The sequence below is a fragment of the Carcharodon carcharias genome, chromosome 7 (genome assembly GCF_017639515.1).
Source record: "Carcharodon carcharias isolate sCarCar2 chromosome 7, sCarCar2.pri, whole genome shotgun sequence".
Lineage (NCBI taxonomy): Eukaryota > Metazoa > Chordata > Chondrichthyes > Lamniformes > Lamnidae > Carcharodon > Carcharodon carcharias.
In genome coordinates this window covers 33682631-33710319 of record NC_054473.1, presented here as the reverse complement: position 1 = coordinate 33710319, position 27689 = coordinate 33682631, and the positions used below count along the sequence as shown (strand labels likewise).

Below are 27689 nucleotides of genomic sequence, written 5' to 3'. Positions count from 1 at the left end.
GGGAACGTGTATTTAATGTGACAGCCATAGAAACGAATTACTTGCCAGGGTCATTATAAAATTCACAGCTAGTCAAGAATCAGCATAAAATCTGGTGCTGATAAAATGCACCTCCTGTTGTACACGGTATAAGCTAACAGTCTGATTCAACATTTTTCAGTTACTTTGCAAAATTATTAATATACATTTATTAACATTGTATTCATGCTGTACAGAGTGAATTTCTCACAGATTGAAGTAGTATGCTTTTAGAACATCTTTTCCATCCTTTGATAGAACAGCACCCACAATGCTTACATGGTCACACAATACACTTATAAATCCCCTGTGAAAAGAAAATAATTAAAACTTTAAGCTATATACTAATTGTTTTTGAAAAAGACAATCTTAAAATTAGATTCCCTCCAGATTGTTATTTACCATTGTCTCAGCTTTTGGTTTTAGATGGACTGGTCTAACTCTATTTTATTGCTATCTCGGGCTTCTACGCTATGTCTCTATACAGACAGTACAGGTGCAGTGGATTCTCCTGTCCTGTAGGATCACCACTGTGATGCATCGAATTCCATTCTTGCCCTTCCCATTCTTCCCTTTATCAGCAAATTTGTAAGTATGGGGTTAACTTCCACAATCACCCTTAACCCAACTATTGTTACTACTCCATCTGGCTATCAATGAACCTGAATTCATGAGCTTTAAAATTGGAAAGACTAACAAAATCCTGTTATGCTCCACACTCTTATCCTTGATTCCATCTTCTTCCCAAACTATTTGCTCAGGCTGAACTCAGCTTTTTACAATCATAGAATCTTCATGACCCAAACTATGTTGCCCATAAACCCAACCTTTTTTAATCACCAAGACTATCTACATCTATCTCCATATCGTTGTTTACCTTTGCTTCAACTTCTGGAGCAAGGCAGAGGGAGTTAATCATTAAAATCTCCTTAAAATCTCTCTCTTGGACCACACATTAGGTCACTTCCACCAACTACTTCCTGGTTCTCATTTCATTCACTTGTGTAGTGATTTGGACATTGTGCTTTGTTATAGGTGTTATATGAACAGAAGTTGTAATTCCTCTAACTACCAAAATGATTCATGTAAATATAAGGAAACAGATCCTACCTGGACCTCAGGTGAGATCCCCCCAATAAATGGTAACTACTTTCAAGACTGAGACATTTGTTTGGTTGCCTTTTCCAGGTATATACTCTAAGTGACAAATCCATTGATGCAGTGACCACACGGAAGGGATCCTTTATATATATAAAAAAGAAAATAGTTTAATAATTAGGCAGCCATGTTAATTTTTATCAAACAAATTACAGAAATTCATACCACTGAAATTCCACTGATAGTTTCCTTATGGTCACGAAAGCTAGCAAGGTTCACTCCATCAATGGAAAACAGTTTCAGTTCTGTGCCTTGTGCTAGAATTATGGTATTAATTCCATGGCCTTCAAGAAGTATATCATTACTCCAACCAGCTACTTTGTAGGTGAAATTTCCAACTTGTTTAGCTTTTATAAATAAAACAGAATATCAAATTATTAAGTTTGCATTACTGTTCAAAGCTTTCAAAGTGACCATTGATGGAAGAAACATTAACACTTCACATCAGCCCCATTCCTAGATCTACTTAGCAATTTCACATATGATAGTTGTACCACTTTCTGCATCTTTTTGAAGATGTGGATTATTCTTAGATGAACACATGCAGCTATTAGATCTAACTGATCAGATTAAACACCTAGGCTTGCATCCAAGAGCCCTGCCACCCTCCACCCCTACATTGTGGACAATCTTCATTTGTGAGCCTAGACTGAGTTCTGGCAGGTTATTTGGTGGTGGGGAATATACAGCCGCAGTGAGCCCAATTGTGAACTCTTACAATGTCCCGAGTATACACACTTAATAGCCATCAAGGGCAGGATACTTAGTCCAGTATAAATGACAGATGGAGTATGAGACCATCTGGGTGTTGTAATGCACTAATCAACTAAATTATTGGAAAGACTTAATTTACTCTCTGTATAGTTAATCTGAACCAACATAAATACAGACAAATAAGCTGTAGACACTGCACTGGCTTAAACCAAGAAGCCGAACCTTGCAGGACATTAATAAAAAGAAGTCTCAGCATTCCAAAAGCAAAGCCTGCGGTAGCTATAAATAAACTCAAAACCTTTGCAGAATAGATTCACGGGATTCCAACATCATATTGTATTGTTTTGCAACACCAAGTAAAAGACTTTATACCTTGTATTTCCAGTTTGTGTCTTGTTTTCTGAAGAGTAATATCAAGAGTAACAATACTTATTTCAGAAGATGTGACATCACTATGAGTTAAAGTAACTGCTCTGGATGGCTTTTTTGGTAACCAACACGCTGAGAAACAACCATTTAGTGGTAAGGAATCTGTTGTCAATCTGTCATCACCAACAGAATTCATTAAAGGTTCTGTCCTCAACACCTAAAAGAAATACATCTTGTATTAGTGGCTTAGTTCCTATACAAGACTAAGTGCGTTTAATGCATTTGTCTTTTACTCCATTTGTCTAGCAAGGCATGGAAAAATCACAATTCATAGTATTTGTCTTACTGACTCACCTAGTTTCCTTCAAAATAACTTGATTAAGTTTGGTTTTATAATCTCTAACACTTACCCAAAAGGACAGAGACCTCAATTAAGAAAATTTAGAAAGAACTATGGGACCCTTTAAAATTTAACTTGCTGGTCCTAAAAGCACTGTGGATGCACCTACACCACATGGACTGCAGCGCTTCAAGAAGGTGGCTCCCCACTACCTCAAGGGCAATTGGGGATGGGCAATAAATGCTAGCCTAACCAGTGATGCCCACAGCCTGTGAAAGAATAAACAAAAGGTCACTCTTTTGCCTGTCACTGGACATGGGAGAGGAAATATCTCAATCTTTGTAACTATTGTATTTAAAGATGTATGGTGTTTTTTGATGGATATTTCAATGCATCAGTGAAATAAATCTGTGACTTTATACAGAAGAAAATTAACCCTAAAAGTTATTTTCTGTTTCAAAATCTGTAATATCCTGCATAAAACTCTTCGTAAATTTCTGAAATTGATGCAGAAGCATAAAAATAATTACATCTTGTTCCAATTTTGTTTTGGGTAACAGATGGGAAGACAATGAACTATTGTTTTAGAAGCAAACCACAACAGCCATTTTATACAAAACAGGGTCTTGCACACATGGAATGGGATGCATGACTGGACAATCTTTCGGTGATGTTAGTTGAGAAGAATGTTGGACAAAGGATTTTTTGCATCCACCTGACCTGGAAATTTAACACCTTACCCAAACCATGGCACCTCCTTCAGCAACGTACTGAAATTTAGATTATCTGATTTAGTCCTGGAGCGAGATCATGAACCTATGATCTACTGACTTAGGTACAACTTTCCCTTTGTGGAAACAACATAGGCAAAGTACCATCCTGCTTCTTAAATAAAATGAATTTCCTTAAAATTAAAGTATTGGTAAAAGTTAGCTATAGAAATTGCACATTGCCATTTTGAGAAATGTCATTGAACTCTTCATGACTATAGGGTAAATGTTATGGTCCAATGGTAATGTTAATTGGATGGAAAATTTTGTAAGCCACAGATTGATACTGGACCTCTTCAAATGGATTTCAGATCTGCACTCCCTTTGAATCAGATGCATGAAATTGTAAAATTTACACCAAACATCTGTTAGGGATTCAAAGATTGTGATATGCAAATGAAAGAACTAAGTTGCATTGTTGACTGCACTTCACACACTGTTTTGTGATACAAATCCTCTATGTACATATGCAGATATGTTAGAGCTTCAGCTGCTAACCAGCACTCCCCTCATTCATAGTGCCAAAGATTACATTTAAAGTATTCCCAACAAATCCAGTGGATTACCATGTAATCCTTTAAACCTGCAGTTATACTACAGCCAATATGAAGCCAAAGCAGTATCAAACTACTTCCTAGAGGTGAGTGCACATCTTTTAGTTTTAGTGTCAACCTGATTTTTCACTTACACTGCCATCTTAGCAGTGATTTTTTTTTTGCAAAAATATACTTCATTCATAATATCTGAAAGAATATCACAAAACATGTCAAAATGGCTATCACAGTGCAATAATATTCAAGTGTTCTTTATAAATCATGTAGCACCCTGACACCTGAGGTGCTTCAACAAAGGAGCATTACCAACATTTCAAAATGGTCGTTACAGAAAATGCAACGGTATTTAAGTTGTCTACATAGATCATGTTGCACCCTGAGATGCTTCAATGTAATTGTGATACATATAATATTCACTGCATACATTCAATGTCAGTCATACAGCCCGAGGGGGTCTATACAATTCCCAGCTCCTCAATGCACTATGGCTGAAAGGTCTTAGAGAGCGACCTTTCCCCATTGTGCCTTTGCGGCAGCTGCCCCAAACTTTTGTTTATCTCTCAGCATGTAGTCCTGGACTTTGGAATGTGCCATTCTGCAACACTTGGTCGGGGACAACTCTCTGCACTGGAAGACCAACATGTTTTGGACAGACTAAAGAGTGCCTTTCACCGAGTTGATGATCCTCCAGCTGCAGTTGATGTTTGTCTCGGCGTGTGTCCCTGGGAACAGTGTATAGAGCACAGAGTCCTGTGTCACAGAACTGCTCGGGATGAACCTCAACAAAAACCACTGCATCTCTCTCCAGACCTCTTTGCAAAGGCACATTCCACAGGGAGGTGGACAACAACCTCTTCCCCACCACCGATACTTCAAGGGCAACATGCGAATGAGTTGAGGCTCCGGGCGTGTAGGAAGGATCTGACGGACATAGCCTTTTTCACTACCAGACAATCTATGCCTTGGTGCTTGTTTGAAGTTTCTGGCGATGAGGCATTCTGCCAATGACTTTGACAGTTTGCTCAGGGAACCATCTGACAGGATCCACCATCTACTTTTCTCGCAAGGCCTCTAGGACGTTACATGCAGCCCACTGCCTGATGGACTTGTGGTCAAAGGTATTTCTCTGAATAAACTTTTCCATGAGGGACAGGTGGTACAGCATGGTCCAATAAGTGTTCCGCAGTAGTGTGGCCAGACCCATCCAACAGCAGGAACAGGTAGAACCTCAGCACATAGTGACACTTGGTGTTTGTGTACCGAGGATATATACACAGTTTGATGCAGCCACACAAAGGTGGCCGTCAAGATGAGGGTGATGTTGAGCACATTCCCCCCCAACCCTTTATCTAGAGGTTTGTACATTATGTGTCATGTATTAATACTGATTTACGTTAATGTGAGCAGTAATACAGTGCAATGATTAAAGAATAGGGTTAATTTCAACAGCACTTCAGATTGCTGTTAGATCTAGAGAGCAGTGAGACATTTGATATTACAGCATTTTATATTTGTAAAAGATAAGTTACAAGGGCATAGGGAGCGACTGTTTACCTTAGCAGGGATATCAGAACTTTCTTTTGTGCCAGCAATGATCCACTGCTGATCTGTTGATACCAGCAAAAAATCTACTTTATAAGCATCAATTACTGATAAGTGAGAGATCTGGCTGAGATTAGGAATGGTTAGCGTGATTAGTTCACCACGTCCACTGCCAACCTATAATGAAAAACAAATGGTGAACAATATTGTTTATCACCAACAGATGTTAATTTTTTAAACTAAATTTTAAATTAATCTATCAAATTTTTAATTTGGCAAAATACAAATTTGAAACTGCCATAATTATTACGCAGAATCACAAACTAAGAAACAAACTGATTAAAATAAACTTTCTTGTTCCTTGCATAGAAATTATAATACAAATAACGTAAATATAATTCAAAAACATGGAGATCACAATAATCTGCTATAAAACCAGATGATGTACAAGGAAATCCACCAGAACATACATTCTGAAAGATCAATACCAGAGTGCTGAAACAAGGATTTTGTTCAACAATAAAACTCAAGTAAGATGGAACACCAAAACAGCTATAAAATCCTTGTTTTGATTAATGTTTGAGCTGGAATTAATTTTAATGACAGAATTTCTAAAAGTGCAAGAATCAAAGCACAAAGTATATGGACTCAAAGCAAAATTACATTAATATGGAACAAACAAATAATTAAGTATTTTGACCGTTATTATTCTCTTATATCCTAAGTTTTATGTGATTCAGTTTTTCAACAGTCTTAATCCAATCTCTAGCGATGACATAAGTAATAGATCTCTGGCTTTTAAATCAAAAGTCTTAGCATGACTTAGACTTTGAGATGTGTCCGTAGTGCAAAACAGATGTCCTGGTTTCCTGATTGGCTCAATTAATCGTGATTTTCTCAACAGCAAAAGCGGCAAGCAAACATGATGGGCTGAATTTTGTTGTCAGTGAGCAGGGGGCGGGTCCTGCTCGTCGATGTGCAAAATGACATTGGGGGGAACTCCCGACGTCACCCCACCCCGTTTAAATTTTCAGGAAGGCGGGAGCATAGGGAAATCAGCTGCAGGCCCGCCGACCTGTCAATGGCTAATTGAGGCCGTTGACAGGATCATTAAAACAATTAAAGGACCTGCCTGTACAATGTTGAGGTTGGTGGGCAGGCCAGGAGCCCGGCGGGGAGTAGAAAAAACATGAAACCTCATCCACCGGTGGGATAAGGTTTCATGTAGGGTTTAAAAAAGTTTAATAAAGTTTTAGTGAAATTTATTAACGTCCTATCTCGTGTGACATTGTCACATGAGGGGGACATGTTAAGGATCTTTTTTTTCTCTCTATTTTTAATGTTTGTACAAATGTATACGAACTCCCTGAGGCAGCACTTAGCGCACATCTCCCTGAGGCTCTTTCGTGTGCATGCGTGAAGAGCGCACTCTCGCATTTGGGGAATCCACCCCCCACATGCACAGGAAGCACATATTGGGCGGACCTTAATTGGCCCATTCACTTAAAATGGCGGCGGCGCCTGCTTCTCTGGTGGGGATCGGTTCCCCGCCCACCGGAGATTGGGTCACGCCCATCCACCTGGCAGGCAGAAAATTCTGCCCGATGTTTCTTCACCCACAATATATCTTTCTGCAAATATGGTTTATAATATAACAAAAACAAGACCAATACTTTCTAATTATATCTTACTATCTCTTAAAGTTTTGCCTGCACAGTTCTCTCCCTTTACAGCCTTCTCTTCTGTTAAATGAGTGGGCAACAAGGTGGTAGATGGAGTATGATGTGGGAAAGTGTGAGGTTATTCACTTTGGTCATAAGAATAGAAAAGTGGAATGTTTTTTAAAAGCCTGAAACCTGTAAATGTTTATGTTCAGAGAGACTTTGGTGTGCTGATAGAAGGAACTCAGAAAGCTTGCATGCAAGAACAGGAAGCAATTAGGAAAGCAAATGGCAAGTTTGTCTTTATTTTAAAGGGATTGGAATACAAGAATAAAGAAGCCTTCCTACAAATGTACAGGGCTTTGGTGAGATCACGTCTGAACTAGCGTGTGCAGTTTCGGTCTCTATATTTAAGGAAGGATATACTTACATTGAATGTAGTATATCGAAGGTTCACTAGACTGGTCCTTGGGATGAGAGGATTGTGCTATGATGAGAGGCTGAGTAAATTGGGCCTATACACTCTGGAGTTTGATCTCATTGATACATACAAGATTCTGAAGGGGCTTGACAGGGTAGACACTGAGAGGTTGTTTCCCTGGCTGGGCAATCTAGCAAAAAGGGGACACTGTTCCAGGATAAGGGACTGATCATTTAAGATTGAGATGAGAAATTTCTTCACGCAAAGAATTATGAATCTTTGGAATTTCTATCCTCTAGGGATGCTTTAAGTCTGGGATAGACACATTTTTGGTGTCTCAGGGAATCGAGGGATATGGGAAGCAGGTGGGAAAGTGGTGTTGAAGCCCAAGATCAGCCATGATTGTATTGAATGATATTTTGCTGGGCACGCGATGATGTCTAACGCCCGCCCGCCATTTATTAACGGGCACTTAAGGCCCTAGACTCACCAACTGATGCCGATTTTTTTTGGCGCCCGTGCAATCTTCAGGTCGACACACAGGCGCAATGGGCAGGCGGGTAGGACACATTTGTATTAACCTCATCCACAGGTGGGGTAAGAGGGGTCACTGGGGTTGTGAGTGTGCGCCGTCAAGTACTTATTTTTGAAAGTTTCTGAAACTTACCTGTGTCATCTGCAATGCTTCAAAACACATACCAGCTACTTTTTCTGGACTCTTAACCTTCAGGTCAGCACCCTGCAGTGAGGAATCTTTTCTGGGCCTGCAGGTTTCAGGAAGCCTTCCCTTAGCCTGGGAAAGGGAGCTGATCTGTCCACTGGAGGCAGCTCCTCTGAGGAGGAAGGGAGGGTGAGAAGGGGGAGGAAACCAGGAATGCATATTCAACCTCCAGGAGAGCCACCTTTGGGAGGACAGGTGCAGGCACAAGGGGCTCAGGGCCAAGAATAATCCAAGGCAGATGGGGCTGCAGAAGATGCCACTATCCTGCTGGCAGGGTTTACAGGCGGCGAAGTCTGTGGTCTGAGGTGCAGTGCCGAAGGAGGCTCCGTCTCAAGGGAGACAGTCAACTATATCTGTCAGATGATTGGGCCTGAGATCTCCGCTAACTGTGTGGGTGGACAACCCATGCCATTGGCTCTGAAGTAAAGAGCTGCCCTCAATTTCTATGCCTCTGGCTGTCTCCCAATCAGCTGTCTACACTTGTGTCAAGCAGGTTACAGACACTGTTCAGACGGGCATTGACCTTCATCCACCACCGTTGGGACCAGGCAAGTCAGACACACTGAGCCAGAGGCTTCGTGGCCATTGCTGGGTTCCCCCGCATCCAGGGTGCAATACGCTGCACACCTGTGGCCATCAAGGTGCCAGCAGGTGAGCCCGGTGCCTTCATCAACAGGAAGGGCTTCCACTCCATGAACGTGCAGATAGTGTGTGATCACAGGATGCTGATTCTACAAGTCTGTGCAAGGTACCCAGGCAGCTCCCACGACACCTACGTCCTCAGACACTCCCAGGTGCCGGGGCTCTTCAGTGCTCCGGCTCGGCTGGATGGGTGGCTGCTAGGTGACGAAGGCTACCCCCTCAGAGGGTGGCTCATGATGGTTCTTGAGAGAACCATCGGTCTTCTCAAGATGCATTTCCGATGCCTGGACCGCTCGGGGGCGCACTCCAGTACCCCCAGATCGTGTGTCGGTGATAGTGGTTGCATGCTGCACTCTCCACAATCGTGCGTTGGAAAGGGGGGACGCAGTGGACGATGAAGATGTTGACGCAGTGGCTGCAGCTGCACACGATGAGTCCAGCAGTGAGTCCAAGAATGAGCACACACAGGGAAATGCTGAGGGGGTAGACATTGACTCGGGCAAACTGCAGGGAGGCAGGGACACCCAGGAGGCTTTAATCCAATGAACCTTCAGCTAGCCCACCACAGATGGACCTCCAGGACAAGCCTGGGCTGTAGGCTCCATATTCGACACCTAAGTGCAAAATCTGCCAGGTTAGGAACAGTCACTAAGGGCCTTGTTAATAAAGCTGAATGTCCAACAAAGCCCTCATTACAGTTTTGGAAACCATACACATGCAAAAGAGACATGGTGACATATCTGAATTTAATGTATCAAGCAAAGCAACTTATTACAAAAAAAAGATAATAGTGTTACAAATCAAAACAAATCATAAGGACCTCATCTTGGGCCAACACAAAAGCACCAATGAATAACCTATGGTGTGCCTAAGGTGCCTTACATTTTCGTTTACGGTGCTACATCTTGGTGCTGCCCCATCGCTTAGAGTGGCATCTGAAATAGCCTGCTGACTCTGCTGTCCTGTTGGCCTTGATGACCTTGGCAGTCGTCCTGTGGCCCATGGAGCCTGTGCTGGCCCCGCCTGAGAGGGAGCTGCCTGTTCCACAGCTGCCATCTCCCCAGTCGTCGCAGCCTCGCCGGATGGTATGGTCATTGGCAGCGGGGTGGAGGAGCTGCTGCCCTCATCCAGAGCGCCCTGAGAGGTGCCCACAGAGACAATAGGCAACTGCTGTGCTGACGTGAGGTTGCTTTGGACCTCTCTGCTCACCGTGGATGGATGGGCACCGAGCTGGGAAACTTGATGCCCAGACCATCTCCAACACTGGAAATGATTAGCTGAGGTCAATACTGATGTGAGGGCTTGCTGGTCAGAGCGCATCCCCAGGAAGCCCTGATGGGTTTCCTGCAGGAGCCTCTTCACGTGAGTCGCCACTCTCTCCATGGAGTACGCATGGCGCTCAGACATGTGGCTCATTGCTTCAGCGATAGTCCGCGTAGACTCCTCCACCACGGAGACCAAGCCAAGCATAGATTCATGTATCTTCCCCAGATGCTCCCGCGCACCTGGCCGCACTTCCTGCACCTGCTGCATCGCGGAAACTCCAGAGGCACATCATCAGGCACCAACTGAGCATGAGCCTGTTCCCCTGCAGTCCTCCCACTGCTGGTGCCATGGGCATTCTCTGTCTCTGCCAGCTCCTCCAGCAACTGTGAAGTGCCCTCACCGCTGTGCCTCAGGACACTAGCAGATGTTCAAATTCCCATCGAGGTGCTAGTATCTGCGCTGGTGCCTGACTGGCAGCGATGGTGTGACACTGGTGAGACTTCAGGCCCCTCAGGTGTGAGAGGGGGCCTCTGCTGCTCCTCCTCCCGGCCCTGCTCTGATGATGCCGAAAGGAAGAACAAGGACATTGGATCAGTTAACGTGGAGACAATGACAAAGTTCATCTCTGTCTCCCGGATCATTATGCGCTCATCCTTCCATAAACAATGGTCAAGCCATGTTGCAAAATTAAATCAATTAACATCCAGCACTGCCATGCTTGTTGGGAGAACAACGCTGACCTCACTGTTGGGCATAAATACCTGGCTGTGGCACCCCAGCCTCACTGACACCAGTGGACCTGGGTGCATGGCGCCTCTCCAATCCAGGGCCTCCTGCTCGAACTGGCTAAGAATGGCGATCTGCGCCTGGCCGCCGCCAGTCCTCACGTGCTCTGCCGTGTTATGAGCGTCCTTCTCCTGAGAATGAGAGAAGAGCATTGATTAGTGTAAATCGCATATGGACTCTCTTCACGCACAGCCCATCCCAACCAGAGTGGGGCATATCAGGGCTCCAGTGCCTCCTCATCCCGCTGCTGCCGTACGCTCACACAAAGGTGCGAGACCTGTTCCCCACCCCTTCCCTTGGGCACATTCTGCCTACATCACATTAGGCACCACATGGTATATCCTTCCACAGCAAGGAGGCACAAGCACGTGGAGCGCAGAGAGCAGCAGATGGTTCGTTGCCACGTCACCTTGAAGCTCCCCTCCCAGCATCTCATCACCCTGACTTGTCCTGCAGTTCAAGCAAAGCACCTGGGTGCAGCTCCTCCAGGTTGCCCCCAAACCAGTCATGTGGGACTCAGTGTAACACATGCTGCGGGGGCAGAACCCATTTCTTCACCACCCTCTCAGGCTGACCTCAGCATGGGCAATATCTGCTGGCCCACCCAGCAAAGGACAAATGCCGTCAATGATTCAATGCAGTCTCTACACTCAAAGACTTGGAATGTGGGGTGGGGTGGGGAGGGTGGGTGGCACCAGGGGGTAAGCCGACCTGCTGGGTTAAATGCCCAATGCCAACATGGCACTCACCCTGCCAGAGAGCAACAAGTCATTGAAGCGTTTGCGACACTGGATCCAGGTGCGCTGCACCACGTCATGGGAGCTCACCACCTCCGCCACCTCCTCCCAGGCACGTTTCATCATTTCGGGGGTGGGGGGGGGGGGCCTCCTCCTCCCACCCACCCTGGGGAACCAGCACCTCCCACCGTCCTGCCACCTCCTTGAGGAGGGCAGCAAAGCAGTCATCTGAAAAATGAGGGGCACACTGGGCCCCCATCCTACCTTCCGGCCTGGCCTGCTCCTCTGCCCTACCCTCCAGCCTGGCCTGTCCTGCTGCTCTACCCTCCAGCCTGGCCTGTCCTGCTGCTCTACCCTCCAGCCTGGCCTGTCCTGCTGCTCTACCCTCCAGCCTGGCCTGCCCCACTGTCCTATCCTCCAGCCTGGCTTGTCCCGCTGCCCTACCCTCCAGCCTGGCCTGTCCTGCTGCCCTACCCTCCAGCCTGGCCTGTCCCGCTGCCCTACCCTCCGGCCTGGCCTGCTCCACTGTCCTATCCTCCAGCCTGGCCTGTCCTGCTGCTCTACCCTCCAGCCTGGCCTGTCCCGCTGCCCTACCCTCCAGCCTGGCCTGCTCCACTGTCCTATCCTCCAGCCTGGCTTGTCCCGCTGCCCTACCCTCCAGCCTGGCCTGAACCGCTGCTCTACCCTCCGGCCTGGCCTGCTCCACTGCCCTACCCTCCGGCCTGGCCTGCTCCACTGCCCGACCCTCCAGCCTGGCCTGTCCCGCTGCTCTACCCTCCGGCCTGGCCTGCCCCACTGCCCTACCCTCCAGCCTGGCCTGTCCCGCTGCTCTACCCTCCGGCCTGGCCTGCTCCACTGCCCTACCCTCCGGCCTGGCCTGCTCCACTGTCCTACCCTCCAGCCTGGCCTGTCCCGCTGCCCTACCCTCCAGCCTGGCCTGTCCCGCTGCCCTACCCTCCAGCCTGGCCTGTCCCGCTGCCCTACCCTCCAGCCTGGCCTGCTCACCAGAAGCCCTCTGGTGGAGGGAGTCGCACATTACACTGAGCGATCCTTAATTTCCCCGTCTGCGTAAAATGGTGGCGATTGGGTCTGCGCCCGCTCCGCCTTCACCCCCCTTCAACCAGAAAATTCAGCCCTTAGTTATTGTGCAATGTTGCCCACTCTGTGATTATCTTGGATGTATGATTTCTCCCTTTTAGACCTCTGCCCGCTTGGTCATTTATCTCACTGTCTTTTCACACCCTCCCTGCAGTATGAATATCAGAGTTTATATTGTCACTTCCCAGAGCTAAGCCATGAGAGATCAGTTATATTGATTACGAACATAAAGCATAACGAAAAATGGCCATTTGACATTTCACTTGGACTGTTATGAATTGTTTTCAACTTTCATGTCCTGGCTTATTGTCAAACAAAAATTACAGCATCACATTTGACATTATAAAAATAGAAACCCTGGGATAAACTTGTAGGGAAACTGGAAAAAGCTGCGCTGAAAAGGGAGAATTAGAAATGGAAAATATAAATGGACAAAATATGAAACAGGTAAGTAGAACGAAGGCACTGGACTACAAGATAAGATAGATTTAAGAGGGGGAAAAATCACAAAGATTAGGAAATCTGAGCACCGTCTGTACAAGTGAGTTGAAACTAATCTTATCCCATGTTATCATCTCAAGTGAAATGACATCACATTCTCTCTACTGGGAATGATAGGAACATTTTCCCATACATTTTCATTTCAGTCAAAAGGAATTAATTCTGTATGTTTTCATCTTCTGTCAAGCACTCTGTTCATTATAATTGTCATATAGGTCACAACTTTAGGCAAGCTCACCAGGACAGAGGCAGAATGCTTTGTGGCCTGAAACTCATAACCAAAGAAATACAGTAATTCTAAAATGTTGGATTCCCAATCTGAATGCATTCTCCAATGTATGTTCAAAGTCAGAAATTTTCAGCCCGGCTACTATCAATTTTCTTGGCTATATCGGCTCTACTGCATTCAACTATATCTGTTGAACAAGTCATAAAATATTGACCATAGACATGGAGGGATCCCTGACCCAATCCTGGAGCAAGTGTCATGACTGTGAACGGTACAAGTCTAAAAGGACAAATAAACAAACATGAAGCATAATATATTTTACGGAACAATACAAATGATTTCACTCTTAAAAAAGCACATGGAAAGTCTGGCATCTGATCTAAACTTTTCTTATCTATAGTGTAATACACACATTTAAAAATTCTAGGACACTAATATTAAATATATAAATTGACATACAGTTAGGCATAGCTGGTTGTTCATGTTGTAGGTCACCAAATTGCAAACTGTAAACGGAGTAACAGATACTGTCAATTCATCTCCAGTCTGTCCATTCCAAACTTTGATGTTTCCTTTTGAGTCTGCAGTGATTGCAAGGTCTTGTTGTGGAACAGTTATTAATTTCACCAATGGTTCTTCTTGCACTGGAGTTGACCACAGTTGTTTTCCCTTTGAAACAAAGGAATATTACTGATTTGATGGGTGATTTACTGACAGAAAAGTGAACAAGCCTTCTGGGCAAAGGTCCCACATACAGTTTAATAAGAAATTTTATGCATAGAAATTATAGGCTTATAATGGATGTGTGGAAATAATTCTGCAAAGTAAATTAGTTTCATCAAAATCCACAGTCATAAGGATGTAGCAATGGAGGAAACTATTTAGCCTAACCAGCTGATTTCCTTTCCTAGACTTTTTTCCTTTTCTCTTTACAAGTTGCTCAAGCAAAAATAGATGTAACTCCTTTTTGAATGCTTCAGTGGAATTAGTATTTTACCACATCAGTTGGCAGCCTGTTCCATACGTTAACTATTCTCAGTGTAAGGAAATTCTTCATCTGCAGTTTAGTTCATAGACATGACTTGTGTTTTGTTCTTTCTCAAAATCTGCCCTTTTATTTTTTTTTACTGAGAATAATGTCTAGCTTCTTCAATCTCTTCTCAGTACTCAAAGAACTAAAATTTGCAATTAACTTTGTGGTCTTCTCTGATTCTACACATCTTTTTGAAATAGAATACTGTGTGCGGGCTCCATTAGTGTTTTACAGGCATCAGAGTCATTTCTTTGCACTTATTAAGGATTAAGTTGCATGTTTATTTAATCATGGCAACTGACACTTTGAATAACATATATTAACCTAACAATTCCATTGCTTCAGATTGACAAACTTCTGGGAGGAAGCCAATATTGGGAGACCAGGGCATTCATGAAAAGAGGATAATCATTTTGTACACACTTATTGCTATTTGGCAATTTATAACGTTCTTTTACAAGGCACATTGACTAATCAAAATGAAAATTGTTAAGAACAATTCTTACTGAACCAGATAACATTGAGTGATTAACAGATTGTGCCAACCTCTTGAATGCTCCACGCTCGCAGTGTACAATCTCTAGATGCTGTACAAACCAATGGTTTACAGATCCCAGTATCAAACTGATGGTCAGGATTACTCAGGTACTGCAGACCAGTGATACTGCCTTTAAAGATAAAATCAAACATAGGTGCCATTATGAGTTTTTTGGTTTATTGCAATTCATCAGGAGGGAGTGCTGGTTAGAAGCAATATTCAGATTGAACTCTGTTTTGCATGGAATACTCTATATTTCTTTTCCTTTTAAGACAACAGCCCTGATTTTTACTGGTCCTGCTGGCAGGAATGGTGTGGGCGGAGTATTAAAATGGTGGCTGATTGCTCCCACAGTCTCCCTTATTGCCTCACAGTTTTAACTCCTGGATTTTCAGGAGCCCAGAGGCCAGCCTGCTAGCTTTAAATCTTCCATCGCAGCAGCACCTGCAGTTTCCCCCCAATCCCGCTTCGCTACATTACCAGTTACTAACACGGGAACGTTTCCGCTTGATGTCCTCAACTCCCTATCCTTGCTTCAGGTGACCAGCAACAAAATCAATTGGTACGTGGGTATCTGAAGAGACAGGATGGTGGCGGGCTGGTGAAGACGCAGGGCTGGGGTAGTCCGGGGATGCGTGCCTGGGGATTAGCACTTGGGGAAGTGTGTGTCATTCACAGATTGAAAGTAATTGGCAAAAGAAGTATAAACAATATAAGAAAAAAATCTTTTCACTCAGCGAGTGGTTAAGGTCTGGAATGCACTGTCACAATTGGCCCCGCACCGCGATTTCATGCTGGCAGGCCAATTAAGGCCCACCCAGTATGGAACACGAGTGGCAGCGCTCAGGAGGGGCGAGTGGGCAATCTTCACGCGGGAACGCAAAAGAGCGCTTCAATCTCCCTGAGGCATGGAGCTGTCTTAGGGAGGTGAAGCGCCGTTTAAAAAAAGATAAAGGAAATAAAATTGTCACAAAACATGTTCCCTCATGTTTTTAATTCAAAAATAGCATTTTTATTTGATGTTTCTTTGCTTTAGCAAACCTCATCCTGCCCGTGGATGAGGTTTCCTAAAAAGTGTAAAGGCCACTTGGCCTTTTTGCCTGCCTCTCAACCGTTAGGTTAGACGGGCAGTGTAAATTTGAATTTAATTAGCTTCTTAATGGCCTTAATAGGCCTTTTAATTGTTGGCAGGCGCACTGCTGACTCCAGCGTGAGCCTGCTGAATGAAATATCGTGAGACTGCGCGATGATGTCGGGATGCTTGCCTGACGCCATCGTGCATCATTTTACGCTCAGGCATGTTGCCCGCACACCAAGCGTAATATTCTGCCCTTAGTTTTATAATGTTCTCACAAGATTTCTACTTAACTGAACTCCAATCTATACACCACTTTGAAGCAACAGTACAAATAGATTTTTAATCTATAAAACATCAAGCAATATTACCACAAGCACCCACTGTTGCTGTAAGGGAGGTATTTCACAACTTCCTTCTCCCTCTCATCAACAATGGAACTCCAAAAGTCTTTAACAAAACCTTGGTTACTGGAACAGCAAACTTCTCCAGGATGGCTAAAGGCTTTTCCCACAGGCCTGTTTCACACAGTGCACCTTTCAAGATTTCTCACAGTCACACCACACATAGCTTTCCATCTTTCTTTAAATATATTTTCTCTCTTCTGATCTGTAAACCCCACTGTTTCAATCTTTCTTTGGAAGTTACTTTTCCCAGAATATAAAAATCTTTCATGTTGTCATTAGAGCCAGCAGTTTCACAATAAATAAACTTAATAATGTTGCCTTATTTATCTCGCCAGTTGCAAACATCTTATCATGTCCCTTTGAAAATCAAACAACTTCTCAACTTATCTAAAAATGCAAATTTTATTCACACTGTATCTGCTGACACTTCATCCTGGCTTACCCATCTCCATTTCAAATGCTTGTTTTACATCTTATCCCTTTTGATGATTTAAACCTTGCAGTCTGACTGTCTGCACTTTAATTAAGCCAGACACACACACACAAAAGTAGACACACAACACAGCCACCACAAGCCCGCTTTAAAGTATCCCACAGTAATATTTAGAAAAATATGATATTTCCTTTACAAGAGAAACAGCAAATATCATGTGAGTGAAACCAGGGACTTTATCATAGGCATAAAGTAAAAGGTAATTTCTCTGGTGGACGAATGGGGAACAAGGGCACAGAGATTGGGGATTCTGACTGGAAAAAACAAAGAGAAAGGGAGAAGCAAGGGTTTTGAGGTGAGGGCTATTAGACCATGAGATGTTTCAACATTAGTGGCTATTGCAGCAAAGACTAGAACATTATTCTACAGGGAATGGGATAAGTATTTCAAAGGGATGAACATGAAAGGATCTGAGGGGAAATAGGAGAAAAGAGAGTGAGGGAGAGAGTGCCACAGACAACAGGGACCAAATGCTTTCTTCCAGTGTGCCGTCTTCTCTCTTTCTATGAAAAATATCCTGTATTGATTCTGAGACCAGGGGTGGTTTAGAAATGTTGTTGAGTTTAGGATGTACCCTGTTTGAAACACTGATTCCTGCTCCTTTGAGAGATCTCTCAGTTTGGTTCAGGTTGGAGTGTGCTGGATAGTTTTGACATTTGAAGTCTATAAGTACAGATCAGCTTTGACTGAGGTTCCCAGTTCTAGCTGTCACTTTCACATCGAATCTAAGTTTGAGGAGATAGGCAGGCAAATGGGGCCTGATAAAAGTGGCATTGACTGGGAAGCCGGACTACACCTTATGCATTGCAGATTGATTTTGGGTATAGTTACCGGGTGAATAGCAGTGGGTTATAGAATTACTGCTAATGTCAGCTAGGATTGCACATATCACTACCAGTTACACATAGACTATGTGAATTATTCTATTACTGTTAGTTATGATGGAACAGAGGACCGGTGGCTGGCAGAGACAGAAAGCAACTCAGGAGTGCACTATTGTGTTTGCCCCCCCGCCCCCAACTTTCACACTTCAAACACTGGACACTGTTGAATCCTGCCAATCAGCATTAGGAGAGAACCCTGCTGGAAAACTTGAGGAGGAATATATGCAAGTCTAGCGTGCAGCCATGCACAGGTCGGAGTGAAATTAAAAAAGCTTTAGACAAAAGCATTTCCTTATTTTAATAAATCAGGCAGCTTATCGTCCATTTCTTTTTCCCAGCTACAGCTGGCCTGAGGCTGTTCTTGCATGTACCCAGCTAAAGGCTAGCAGAACTCCCTGGCGGGAGGCTGGGAACCTTCCTCTCACACTGAAATAACTTTAGGGCCAGAAATACCGCTGCGATCGTAGGGGATTCTTGAAGGCCATTGCCGGACTTTCACCCCGACTCGCTGGAATAGTGGGGGGGGGGGACGAAGGAGGTGAACAGGCCTTCATGTGAAGATATGTTTGTACAGCATCATGTGAATAGGTAAGCCCATTTAACTCTTTCCCTTCTGGTGTCAAAGTCTACATGCAACAGCCCTGTGTGGTCAGATGCAAAACCATTTGCCATTCTGTTCCAGATTATGAATTGTCTTGTTACAGAAATGGCTGCACACACTCAACAGTTAGACATTGTAAAAATAGCCCTAATTGTGCATTTTCAACCAATCCGTTCTTTGAAATGGTTAGCTTCAGAATGAATAAACTGTATTCACCCCTTATTTGTTTGTTTGTTCCCTGTGCTGACTGCATGTTCGTCTGCAAATTCTACTCTTACTTAAGAGAAAAAATGATGAAAGAACCAATAATTTAAGAAATGTCCTTACTGCAGAAAAATCAAACAATTTTCCACTTACCACCATGACCCCTGAAAGTTGTGCAGGTATAGTCAGCAGTGCTACGCCCAGATGACATGTGGTGCTCTGCTTTGGAACGATGTAAATAATACTTTTTCCAGGAATTTATTTCACTATCTGCATTGGAGAGATTGCAGAAGATCCAGCGCTCCAAACATAATCTTCTGTAAACCCAAATAGCACATATGTGCATCAAATATTTAGTACAGCTGAATCATTCAAAGTCTTCTGTAAAGATTTTTTAATTGAAAAAGTAAAGCTTTTGGGATGTTTTATTACTGGTACCATTTTGTGCCTTTCACTACAGCTCCATAAAGTGTGATAGTTTATTAAATGTTACTGTCTAGATGTGTCTTCCCCTACATATTGCTGGAAACAGCAATGGCATGTTTTACTCATGTCAGCTTTGGTTTAATAATAGCACACACAATCATCCACGAACACCCACTATTAACATCCTGGGGGTAACTACTGACCAGAAATTTAACTAGACCAACTACATACACCATGGCTACCAGAGCAAGTCAGAGGCTGGGTATTTTGTGGTGAGTGATTCTCCAAAGGAACTCCTCTTTCCGCAAGGCACAAGTCGTGTGTGTATTGGAATACTCTCCACTTGCCTGATCGTGTGCAACTGCAACAATGAAAAAAAGCAGTCTACTTGATCAGCACTTCATCCACCAGCCTAAACATCCATCATTGGGGAATGATGGCTTTAGTGAATAATGTCTACAAGATAAGCTGCAGCAATTCATCAAGGCTTCTTCTGCAACACTGCAATGGCTAACTCCCTGTTAGACAAAGGCAACGCGTGGATGGGAACACTATCCCCTCCAAGTCACACACCATCCTGACTTGGGCATATAATGCCATTCCTTCATCGTTACTGGGTCAAAATCATGGAACTCCCTACCTAACAGCTTTGTGGCAATATCTTTACAGCAACAGTTCAAGAGGAAGGCCCACCACCACTTTCCCCAGGGCAACAAGGCTAGGCATATCCACGCCCCAAAAATGAATTTTAAAAGAGACAATTTAACTTGTTCAATGCACAGCATTGGTGTACCAATCCTCTGATATGTATTATTACACTCAGTAAGTAATATTCTGATTAAACAGGAATTCATTCAGTTCCACATTAGAAGCAAACTGCAATATTTACACCTTACTCTCTAAAATATGTCTATATTGCACTTAAGTCTAAATTAAAACCAAAATGAGGTTTCTCAGACAGACCATTGAGGCTATCCAGTCATGAGCAGAACTGTACAGAACAGAAATGTTCACGATTTGATCATCTATTTGTTCTAATCTGCAATCCAATTAAGGAAAGGAAAAATTGACCAGGGTTCCTGCTTCTGATCACTACCCAGTAACCACATTAGAAAGTGTGTAAGGATGGCCTCAATTATGAAACCCTTTTCCGATGTTCCCAGTCACCAAGGGGTGCTTTATAACCACATCTCAGCAGGGAATCAAACCTACAGGAGAGAAACACAGTGGAAAGAATTTGGTGTAAAAAGAAGCAATAAAATTCAAACAATATCTCATAGATTTAAGATACAGCAATTTGCATTTAAACAGAGCATTTAACCTACAAGAACGTCCTGAAGCACTGAAAAAAAAGATATCAAGTGAATTGAAGGGGTCAAGATGGATCCTTGACAGATTCTGCAGGTGATAATGTGAGGTGCAAACAGAAGGTATTGCTGAATATGATCAGACTATGATTTAAATAGCTAAGAATGAAACCAAGGCAGCATCAATGAGCTGAGCAACAGGAAAGGAATAAAAACAGAAAATGCTGGAAATACTCAGCAGGTCCAGAAGCATCTGTGGAGAGAGAAACAGATAGAGATGATGCCAGACCTGCTGAGTTTTTACAGCATCTGCAGCATTTTGCTTTTGTCACAGAGGGGAGGAGGGTGGTGTAGTCAACCATGACAAAGATTGCAGAGTGGTCAGGAAGGGATACTGGTCACAATCACAGAGAATGTCACTTGTCAATATGGTTATGGGTGGGGCAAAAATCTAGTTGGAGAGATATGTACAGATTTGGAAGGCACCAACACAATCATGGACCTTAAAGAGAAAAGAGAGGTTGGAAATGGAACAATAGGTTGTAAGGACATTGGGGTCGAGCATGGATTTTAGAGGAGGGAGTTTGATAACAGTGGTTTGGAAAGGGGGAATCATTTACAATGTTGGTTCACATGGGCAGCATGAAAGGATGATGGGTGGTCAGGAGGTTAGTGAGAATGGGGTTGAGGGAACAGGAGGTAGGTCTCAAACAATGTGCTCAGAGATGGAATGGAGGGAGTTGAAGTGTGCAGAGGTGCCACCTTTCGGAGGAGGCCTTATATGCCTTCTCAGGTAGATGTAAAAGATCCCATGGCACCATCTGAAAGCAGCGCAGGAAGGCTCCTCCTGGCCAATATTTATTCCCCAAACAACAGCACTAAAATAATATTACATTGCTATTTATAGTCGTTTGGTAATACAGACTTGAGTATTGCTGAAAAAAGACATTTTGTCAAGCTTTTCGTCTTGCACTCATCAGGACAATTGGAGGAATACCAATGTTAGGGGAAGCAACAATTTTATACTGTATGAGAAGAGAGTGCTGATTGATTGGCAAGTGGACTCTGATTGGTAGTGGCATTACCATGGAGAATGCACCAGTTAGTGGTTACTGACAGTTAACTCCCAAGCATTGTTTGAAATTTTCAACCAGGCAGCTTGACTCTGATTGGTCAAGGCATTGAGGAATGAGTCAGCGCATAGCTATCACCTATTTTGTGTAGCTGAAACAGGAATAATGTGTGTACATGTTCTTTCTGTCTGCAAAGAACAAGGTCCTGTGTATTAATATATGTAACTTCCAATTCTCGCAAATGTGTCACACTGCAAGCCTGACTGACAATCTTAAATGTCAGCGTAATTTTTAGCAAATTGAGGATTATTTAGCAAAAGTTGTCCAATCGCAGAATCACATCTAATGTTGGATACAGTTTTTTGAGTTTTGCAAGCACAGGCTCGTTGGGTACGGTCTGTATCTTGTCCGTTGCGAACGCTGGAAGGGACATGCTGTTTGATACGATCCACTAGTCTTTGGGACGTATGGCCTACACACCTAGCATCACACTGGCACCACCTCTACCAATCAGAGTCCACTTGTCAACCAATCAGCACTCTCTTCTCATACAGTATAAAGTTGTTGCTTCCCCTGACATTAGTATTCTTGTGATTGCCCTGAAGAGTGCAAGATGAAAAGCTTTGATAAAATGTCTATTTTCAGCAATACACTGCTATTTTTTGGGCCATGTTTTCTGTATTACAACAGTGACTTCTTAAAAAGCACGCTGGCTGTAAATTGCTTTGAGATATCCTGAGGTCATGAAAGGTGCAATGCAAATGCAAGTTTATTTTATCGGGCACAACGGAACATAGATAGGGGTGACAGTAATGGACTAGTCTCACCTCCACAGCCAGGGTGTTTCTGCAGCATCATTCCAAGCCTGTAATTACAAGATATGAATATTTATTCTGTTGGGTTTGAATTTGATGGGAAAAATCTATTAAACTATGAAGCCATTGACAATATGCATGGTTTGTGGTTTGATACCAAGAGTGCTACAAATTAATTTAGAACTTCCAGACAAATGTAGCCAATGAAGTTATTTTAAACCAGTGTAATTACAGCTCATTCCCACACAACCTGGAGTAATATGCCTGAAAATCCTCCAGTCACAGGGGTTCCCAACTTGAGTGGATGAATAGTAAACCACACAACTCTGATTTCTCTTATCAATCTTGCAAAGTTGCTAAATAATTCTATGGTAATGGCTGCTGGCTGGATTTACTCAGACTTCTATCTCCTAATTTCCAGACCTAGAGCAAGGCCTCACCATTTGCAGCAGCAACAACTTGTATTACTGTAAGGCCTTGGACACAAAAAGGTCACAAGGCAGGTCACAGAGGTGTATATTAAACCAGGCATTGAGCTAAAGGAGGAGGTATTAGGAGAAACAACCGAAACCCAAAGTTAAGTTTTAAGAAGCGTATTAAAGGAACAAGGGGCAGAGACAAGGCAGAGGGATTTTGGAGATTTCCGGAGTATGGGGCATAAGAGTGTGAAAGCACAGCTGCCAATGATGGGGCAAAGAGAAATGGAGATGCAGAGCAGGTTAAAGTCAGAAGAGGAGAGCTTGGACTGGAGGAGATCAGAGGTGTGGTAGGGCGAGGTCACAGATGGACCTAAACATAAGAATAAGAATTTAAATTATGGGTGTTTGGAGACAGGCAGTCAGTGTAGATCAGCCAAGTGAGGGGTGATAGATGAGCAAGACTCAGGGCGGGATATTCCGCACCCATCCCCCGCTGTGATCATCTGGTCCCACCACAAGTCAATGGACTTCTGGCTGGGGCACTGCCTCACCCGTGGCTGGTCCCACCTGTGATAGGGCTGGAAAATCCCAGCCACTGTGTGGGATAGGATGCAGTGCAGGCAGAATATTTTGGTTAAGTTAAGCCAGTAGAGTTGTCAAATTGTCAAGTCAGGTGTTGAAAAAGGATATATGAGGGTTTAGCTGAGGCACGGGCAGAGATAGGTGATGTTGTAGAGATGAAAGTAGTTGATCTTTATGATGGAACACCTACAAGGTCAGAATATTAACTTGGGTTCAAGTCAGATACTGAAGTTAGGGACAATCTAGTTCAGCCACAGATAGCAGCCAGGGGCCCAGATCTTTGCAATGATGGAACTGCCCAAAAATCACAAGTCCCGCGCCCATACAAGGCACTTTCTACTTTCGCGGACTCGGGAATTGAGGTAGGGCATGTTTCGTACACGTGTGTTTTACAGAGCAGCTGGCCACTTAAATCATCAGCTGCCTCCACTGAGGTGGGATTTTGATAGCCCTGGAGTGTGAAATCCAAAGGGTGGAATTTTAGGGCCCCATCATGGTGGGGATGGGGCTGTTAAATGCGGCAAGCTGCTCAAAAGTCTATTGACTTCAGTGGGACTGTAAAATCTCGCCGGCATAAAATTCCACCCAAAGTGTGTGGATTATACCTGGTAAGAGTAGGTCTGAACTTTGTGGATATCTGGGGTACTCATTTGGAGACTCTTTTTGCATATTGTCCAGGGACACCTTTGGTGGAAGGTGCTCTTTAGGGGAGGCCAGGTGCCCTTTGGAATTGTTAAAATCAGGCATAAATGTGTGTAAAAAGGGCATAAACTCATGACTGTCAAACTCATCAGAACTCTCAATAGATCTGTCAAAATCAACAGTCAAAACAGTCAGAAACACCTGTTAAAGGGAGCTGTCAAAAATGTCAAGAGGACCTACCAAAAGTGTTAAGAGGCCCAGTCAAAGAGCCCTGTCAAAAGTGTCAAAAGCACCTGAAAAAGGGAGCAGTCAAAGTATTTAAAAGTCCTGCCCTTTAAATCTTTGAAAAAAGCTTCTAGACTGCTAAAAAATATGATTGCTTGCTATTTCACTTTGTTGACATAAACCTGAACGTTTCCATTACTGGATTAGTGCTGCATAACTGATTTCACAGTATGATTGACAGCTACAGGTGTTTTAGACTCTTTGGTATGACCGACGATGAATTCCAATGCTTGTTGTTATAAGGGATTGTGCACTTAAGTGAAATGTTTGTTGTTATAAGGCTTTATTTGGTTGAAGGAATGTAAATGTAGTAAATAATTTAGAACTTAATCTTATCTCATCTCTACATGGGTCCTGAGGTCTGCCCATGGTTGATACAGAGTGAGTCGGCATGACAGGTGTAAGGGCAAAGGGTGGTAGGCATAGGTTGGCATGAGTTAGCACAATTAGTATAGGGTCTATAAAGAGCCATATGGGTGGGGGAGGGGCATTGTTCGGCATGGGGCTATAAAGGGCCATGGGGATGTCTGCAGGGTCATATCTTGGCATGGGGGCATTTGGGAACATAGGATGGCAAGAGGGCTAGAGGGAGTGAGTGGGGGGCATAAGGCCATAGCGGGTGGGTGGGGGACACAACTTGGCATGAGATCATGAGGGTGCTAGGGTGGGGGCATGAGATGGCATGGATGGGACATGGGGAGTAAGTGGGGTGAGAAGTGAGGACTGAAGGGCCTGTTTTTATTTTAACAGGGACAAATTCCTTTTATTCAGCCCGAATCGTAGCCCCTGTGCCTGCCTCTGATTTTTTTCTGAGGTCGGCTGGCCAGACTCCAGCCACAATCACCCTCCCCCCCCACCCCACACAATGAAAATCCCATTCTAGTGGGCATGCCGAGCTGAGAATTTTCCCAACTCCCACTACCCGCCTCAAGGATATAAGTGCAGGCCAAGCAGTCTGAGAACCACACAGCGCCAGGCAATGACCATCCCCAATAAGAGAGAATCTAACCATCGCCCCTTTATGTTCAATGGCTTTATCATCACTGAATCTCCTACTCTCAACATCCTGGAGAATACCATTGACCAGAAACTGAACTGGACTAGCCATATAAATACAAGGTCAGAGCCTAGGAATCGTGTGACCATTAACTCACCTCTTGACTCCCCAAAGCCTGTTAAGCATCTACAAGGCATAAGTCAGGAGTGTGATGGAATACTCCCCACTTGCCAGGATGAGTGCAGCTCCCACAACACTCAAGAAGTTGACACCGTCCAGGACAAAACAGCTCGCTTGATTGGCACCCCATTCACAAACATTCACTTCCTCCACCACTGATGCACAGTAGCAGCAGTGTGTACCATTACAAGATGCACTGCAGGAAATCACCAAGGCTCCTTCGACAGCACCTTCCAAACCCTGACCACTATCATCTAGAAGGCCAAGGGCAGTAGATAAATGGGAACACCACCACCTGAAAGTTACCCTCCAAGTCACTCATCATCCTGACTTGGAAATATATCACCGTTCCTTCACTTTCGCTGGATCAAAATCCTGGAACTCCCTTCCTAACAGCATTCTGGGTGTACCTACACCACATGTACTGCAGCAGTTCAAGAAGGAGCTCACCATCACCTTCTCAAGGACAACTAGGGGTGGGCAATAAATGCTGGCCCAGCCAGCGAAACCCACATCTCATGAATTGATTTAAAAAAAAACACAAAACAGAGTTTCAAGAGAGATGATGGACAGGTAGAGGTGCCTAACATCAGCGTACATGCCGATCTGATGTCTGTGAATGTTACCAAGAGACAGCATGTGGATGAGGACAGGAAAGGCCCAAAGTTGGATCCTCGGGGAAGCTCTCTGGGTGATGACGAAGGGACAGGAACAGATTGTCAGAGATAAAAACAAAAAACTGCGGATGCTGGAAATCCAAAACAAAAACAGAATTACCTGGAAAAACTCAGCAGGTCTGGCAGCATTGGCGGAGAAGAAAAGAGTTGACGTTTCAAGTCCTCATGACCCTTCGACAGATTGTCAGAGATGCCTGGGCTATGATCAGATAGATAAGATTGGAACCAAACTGAAAAGTCCAACCCAGCTGTACAGTGGAGGAGAGTCGAGGAGTATAATGTGGTTGACTGTCAAAGGGGTCAGAAAGGTCAAGTAAGGCGAGTAGCATTAATACATTACCATCACAGTCACAGAGATATTGGTTAGCAACAGAGAGTTCGAGCACAGTTGGAATCGAGGAAACAGGCTGTGGGAGTGCAGGCCCTGCAATAATTTTGTACCAAGCTGCAATTCCTCAATCTTTTGTTGGTGCATCTTCCCAAATCATGTATCAGGGCCTTCATTAAGGTTCGAGATTTGAGACAAAAACATTTCAATGAGCCGTCCTTACACTTCCTCCAGATCTTTGCTGGGTTTTCTCTTTGGACTGGGCACGATGCAATCCCTATTCGAACCAGGAGTCCTTTCATTCCCTTTTCGACAGTCCTTTCATCCATGGCCTAGTCAATTGGGAAAGATTCCTATGGATTCCAGAAAAACAGGATTGCAGTAATCTCTCATCCATAGCTTGGTAGGATTGGTGGACGAAGTAACTGGACCTTGACTTAATCTATTTCTCAACAAGAGCCATTTACTCGGGAACCCCTGCCTTACCTAGGTTATTCTGCACATCCAGAAAAAAATAAAGCGAATAAATCAGGCTGCACTATTTATAGAGAGAACTCTAGTGTTTAATGGTGCAGGGAGTTAGGATAGAGCAATATAGACTCTCAGGTCACATCCCATCAAAGTCCCCTCGAGCCTGCTCTGTATTGGTGGGCGATGATCGCTGACTGCTGTATGTGTGAAGTGGCTGACTGTCGGCATTGCTCTGTGAATGAACTCAGTGTTGGGACAGCTCCCCTCGGCGTCCAGTTCTTTACCTGGTTCACCTGAGAAGCCCGTCGCAAATCACCGGCCCCCAGCCGAGTGAAGATGTGGATCAAACAGTCCCTAGTGAGAGCAGGAGCCGGATTGCTCTCCATCCCAGCGAGATCTCCGCTTTCTTCAGGCAGAGCAAAACAGCCGCATAGATTCTCAATGAGCCGCCTCCTGAAGCAGAGCCAGATAGACACAGGAACCAACTTCCGGGCTCTTCCCTCCTCTATGGCATCGCGAAAGGCACAAATATAAAATAAACCCGTTCAAGACTTCGAGCCCACACAGAAAAGTGAGAAAGTGGTCAATTCTCGAAATCAAGGCTGCAAATATTCTGAAACCAGCCCAAGGAAGCCAGTGGATCGAGATAATTGCCTTAACTCAGTTCCTAGCTCTGCACTCTCCCTCAGATGTGATAAACTTATTTTGTCACATTTAGAAAATTA

General features: G+C 44.0%; 1 protein-coding gene across 2 annotated transcripts; it reads right to left on the bottom strand.

Moving 5' to 3' along the window:
* fbxw12 (F-box and WD repeat domain containing 12) lies at positions 1-27458 on the bottom strand. 2 transcript variants are annotated; one of them, XM_041192439.1, is made up of 11 exons: positions 26717-27379; positions 22396-22433; positions 20152-20396; positions 18916-19079; positions 15107-15228; positions 13987-14196; positions 5478-5642; positions 2263-2476; positions 1342-1523; positions 1129-1259; positions 1-325 (listed from the first exon to the last, which is right to left on the bottom strand). In XM_041192439.1, exons 4-11 carry the CDS (start codon positions 18971-18973, stop codon positions 226-228), a joined length of 1182 nt encoding a protein of 393 aa, XP_041048373.1. In that variant the 5' UTR covers positions 18974-19079; positions 20152-20396; positions 22396-22433; positions 26717-27379; the 3' UTR covers positions 1-225. The 2 variants fall into 2 exon arrangements, with proteins under 2 accessions (XP_041048373.1, XP_041048372.1); XM_041192438.1 differs by lacking the exon at positions 20152-20396 and having other exon boundaries at positions 27249-27458.
* Positions 27459-27689: the final 231 nt, after the last annotated feature.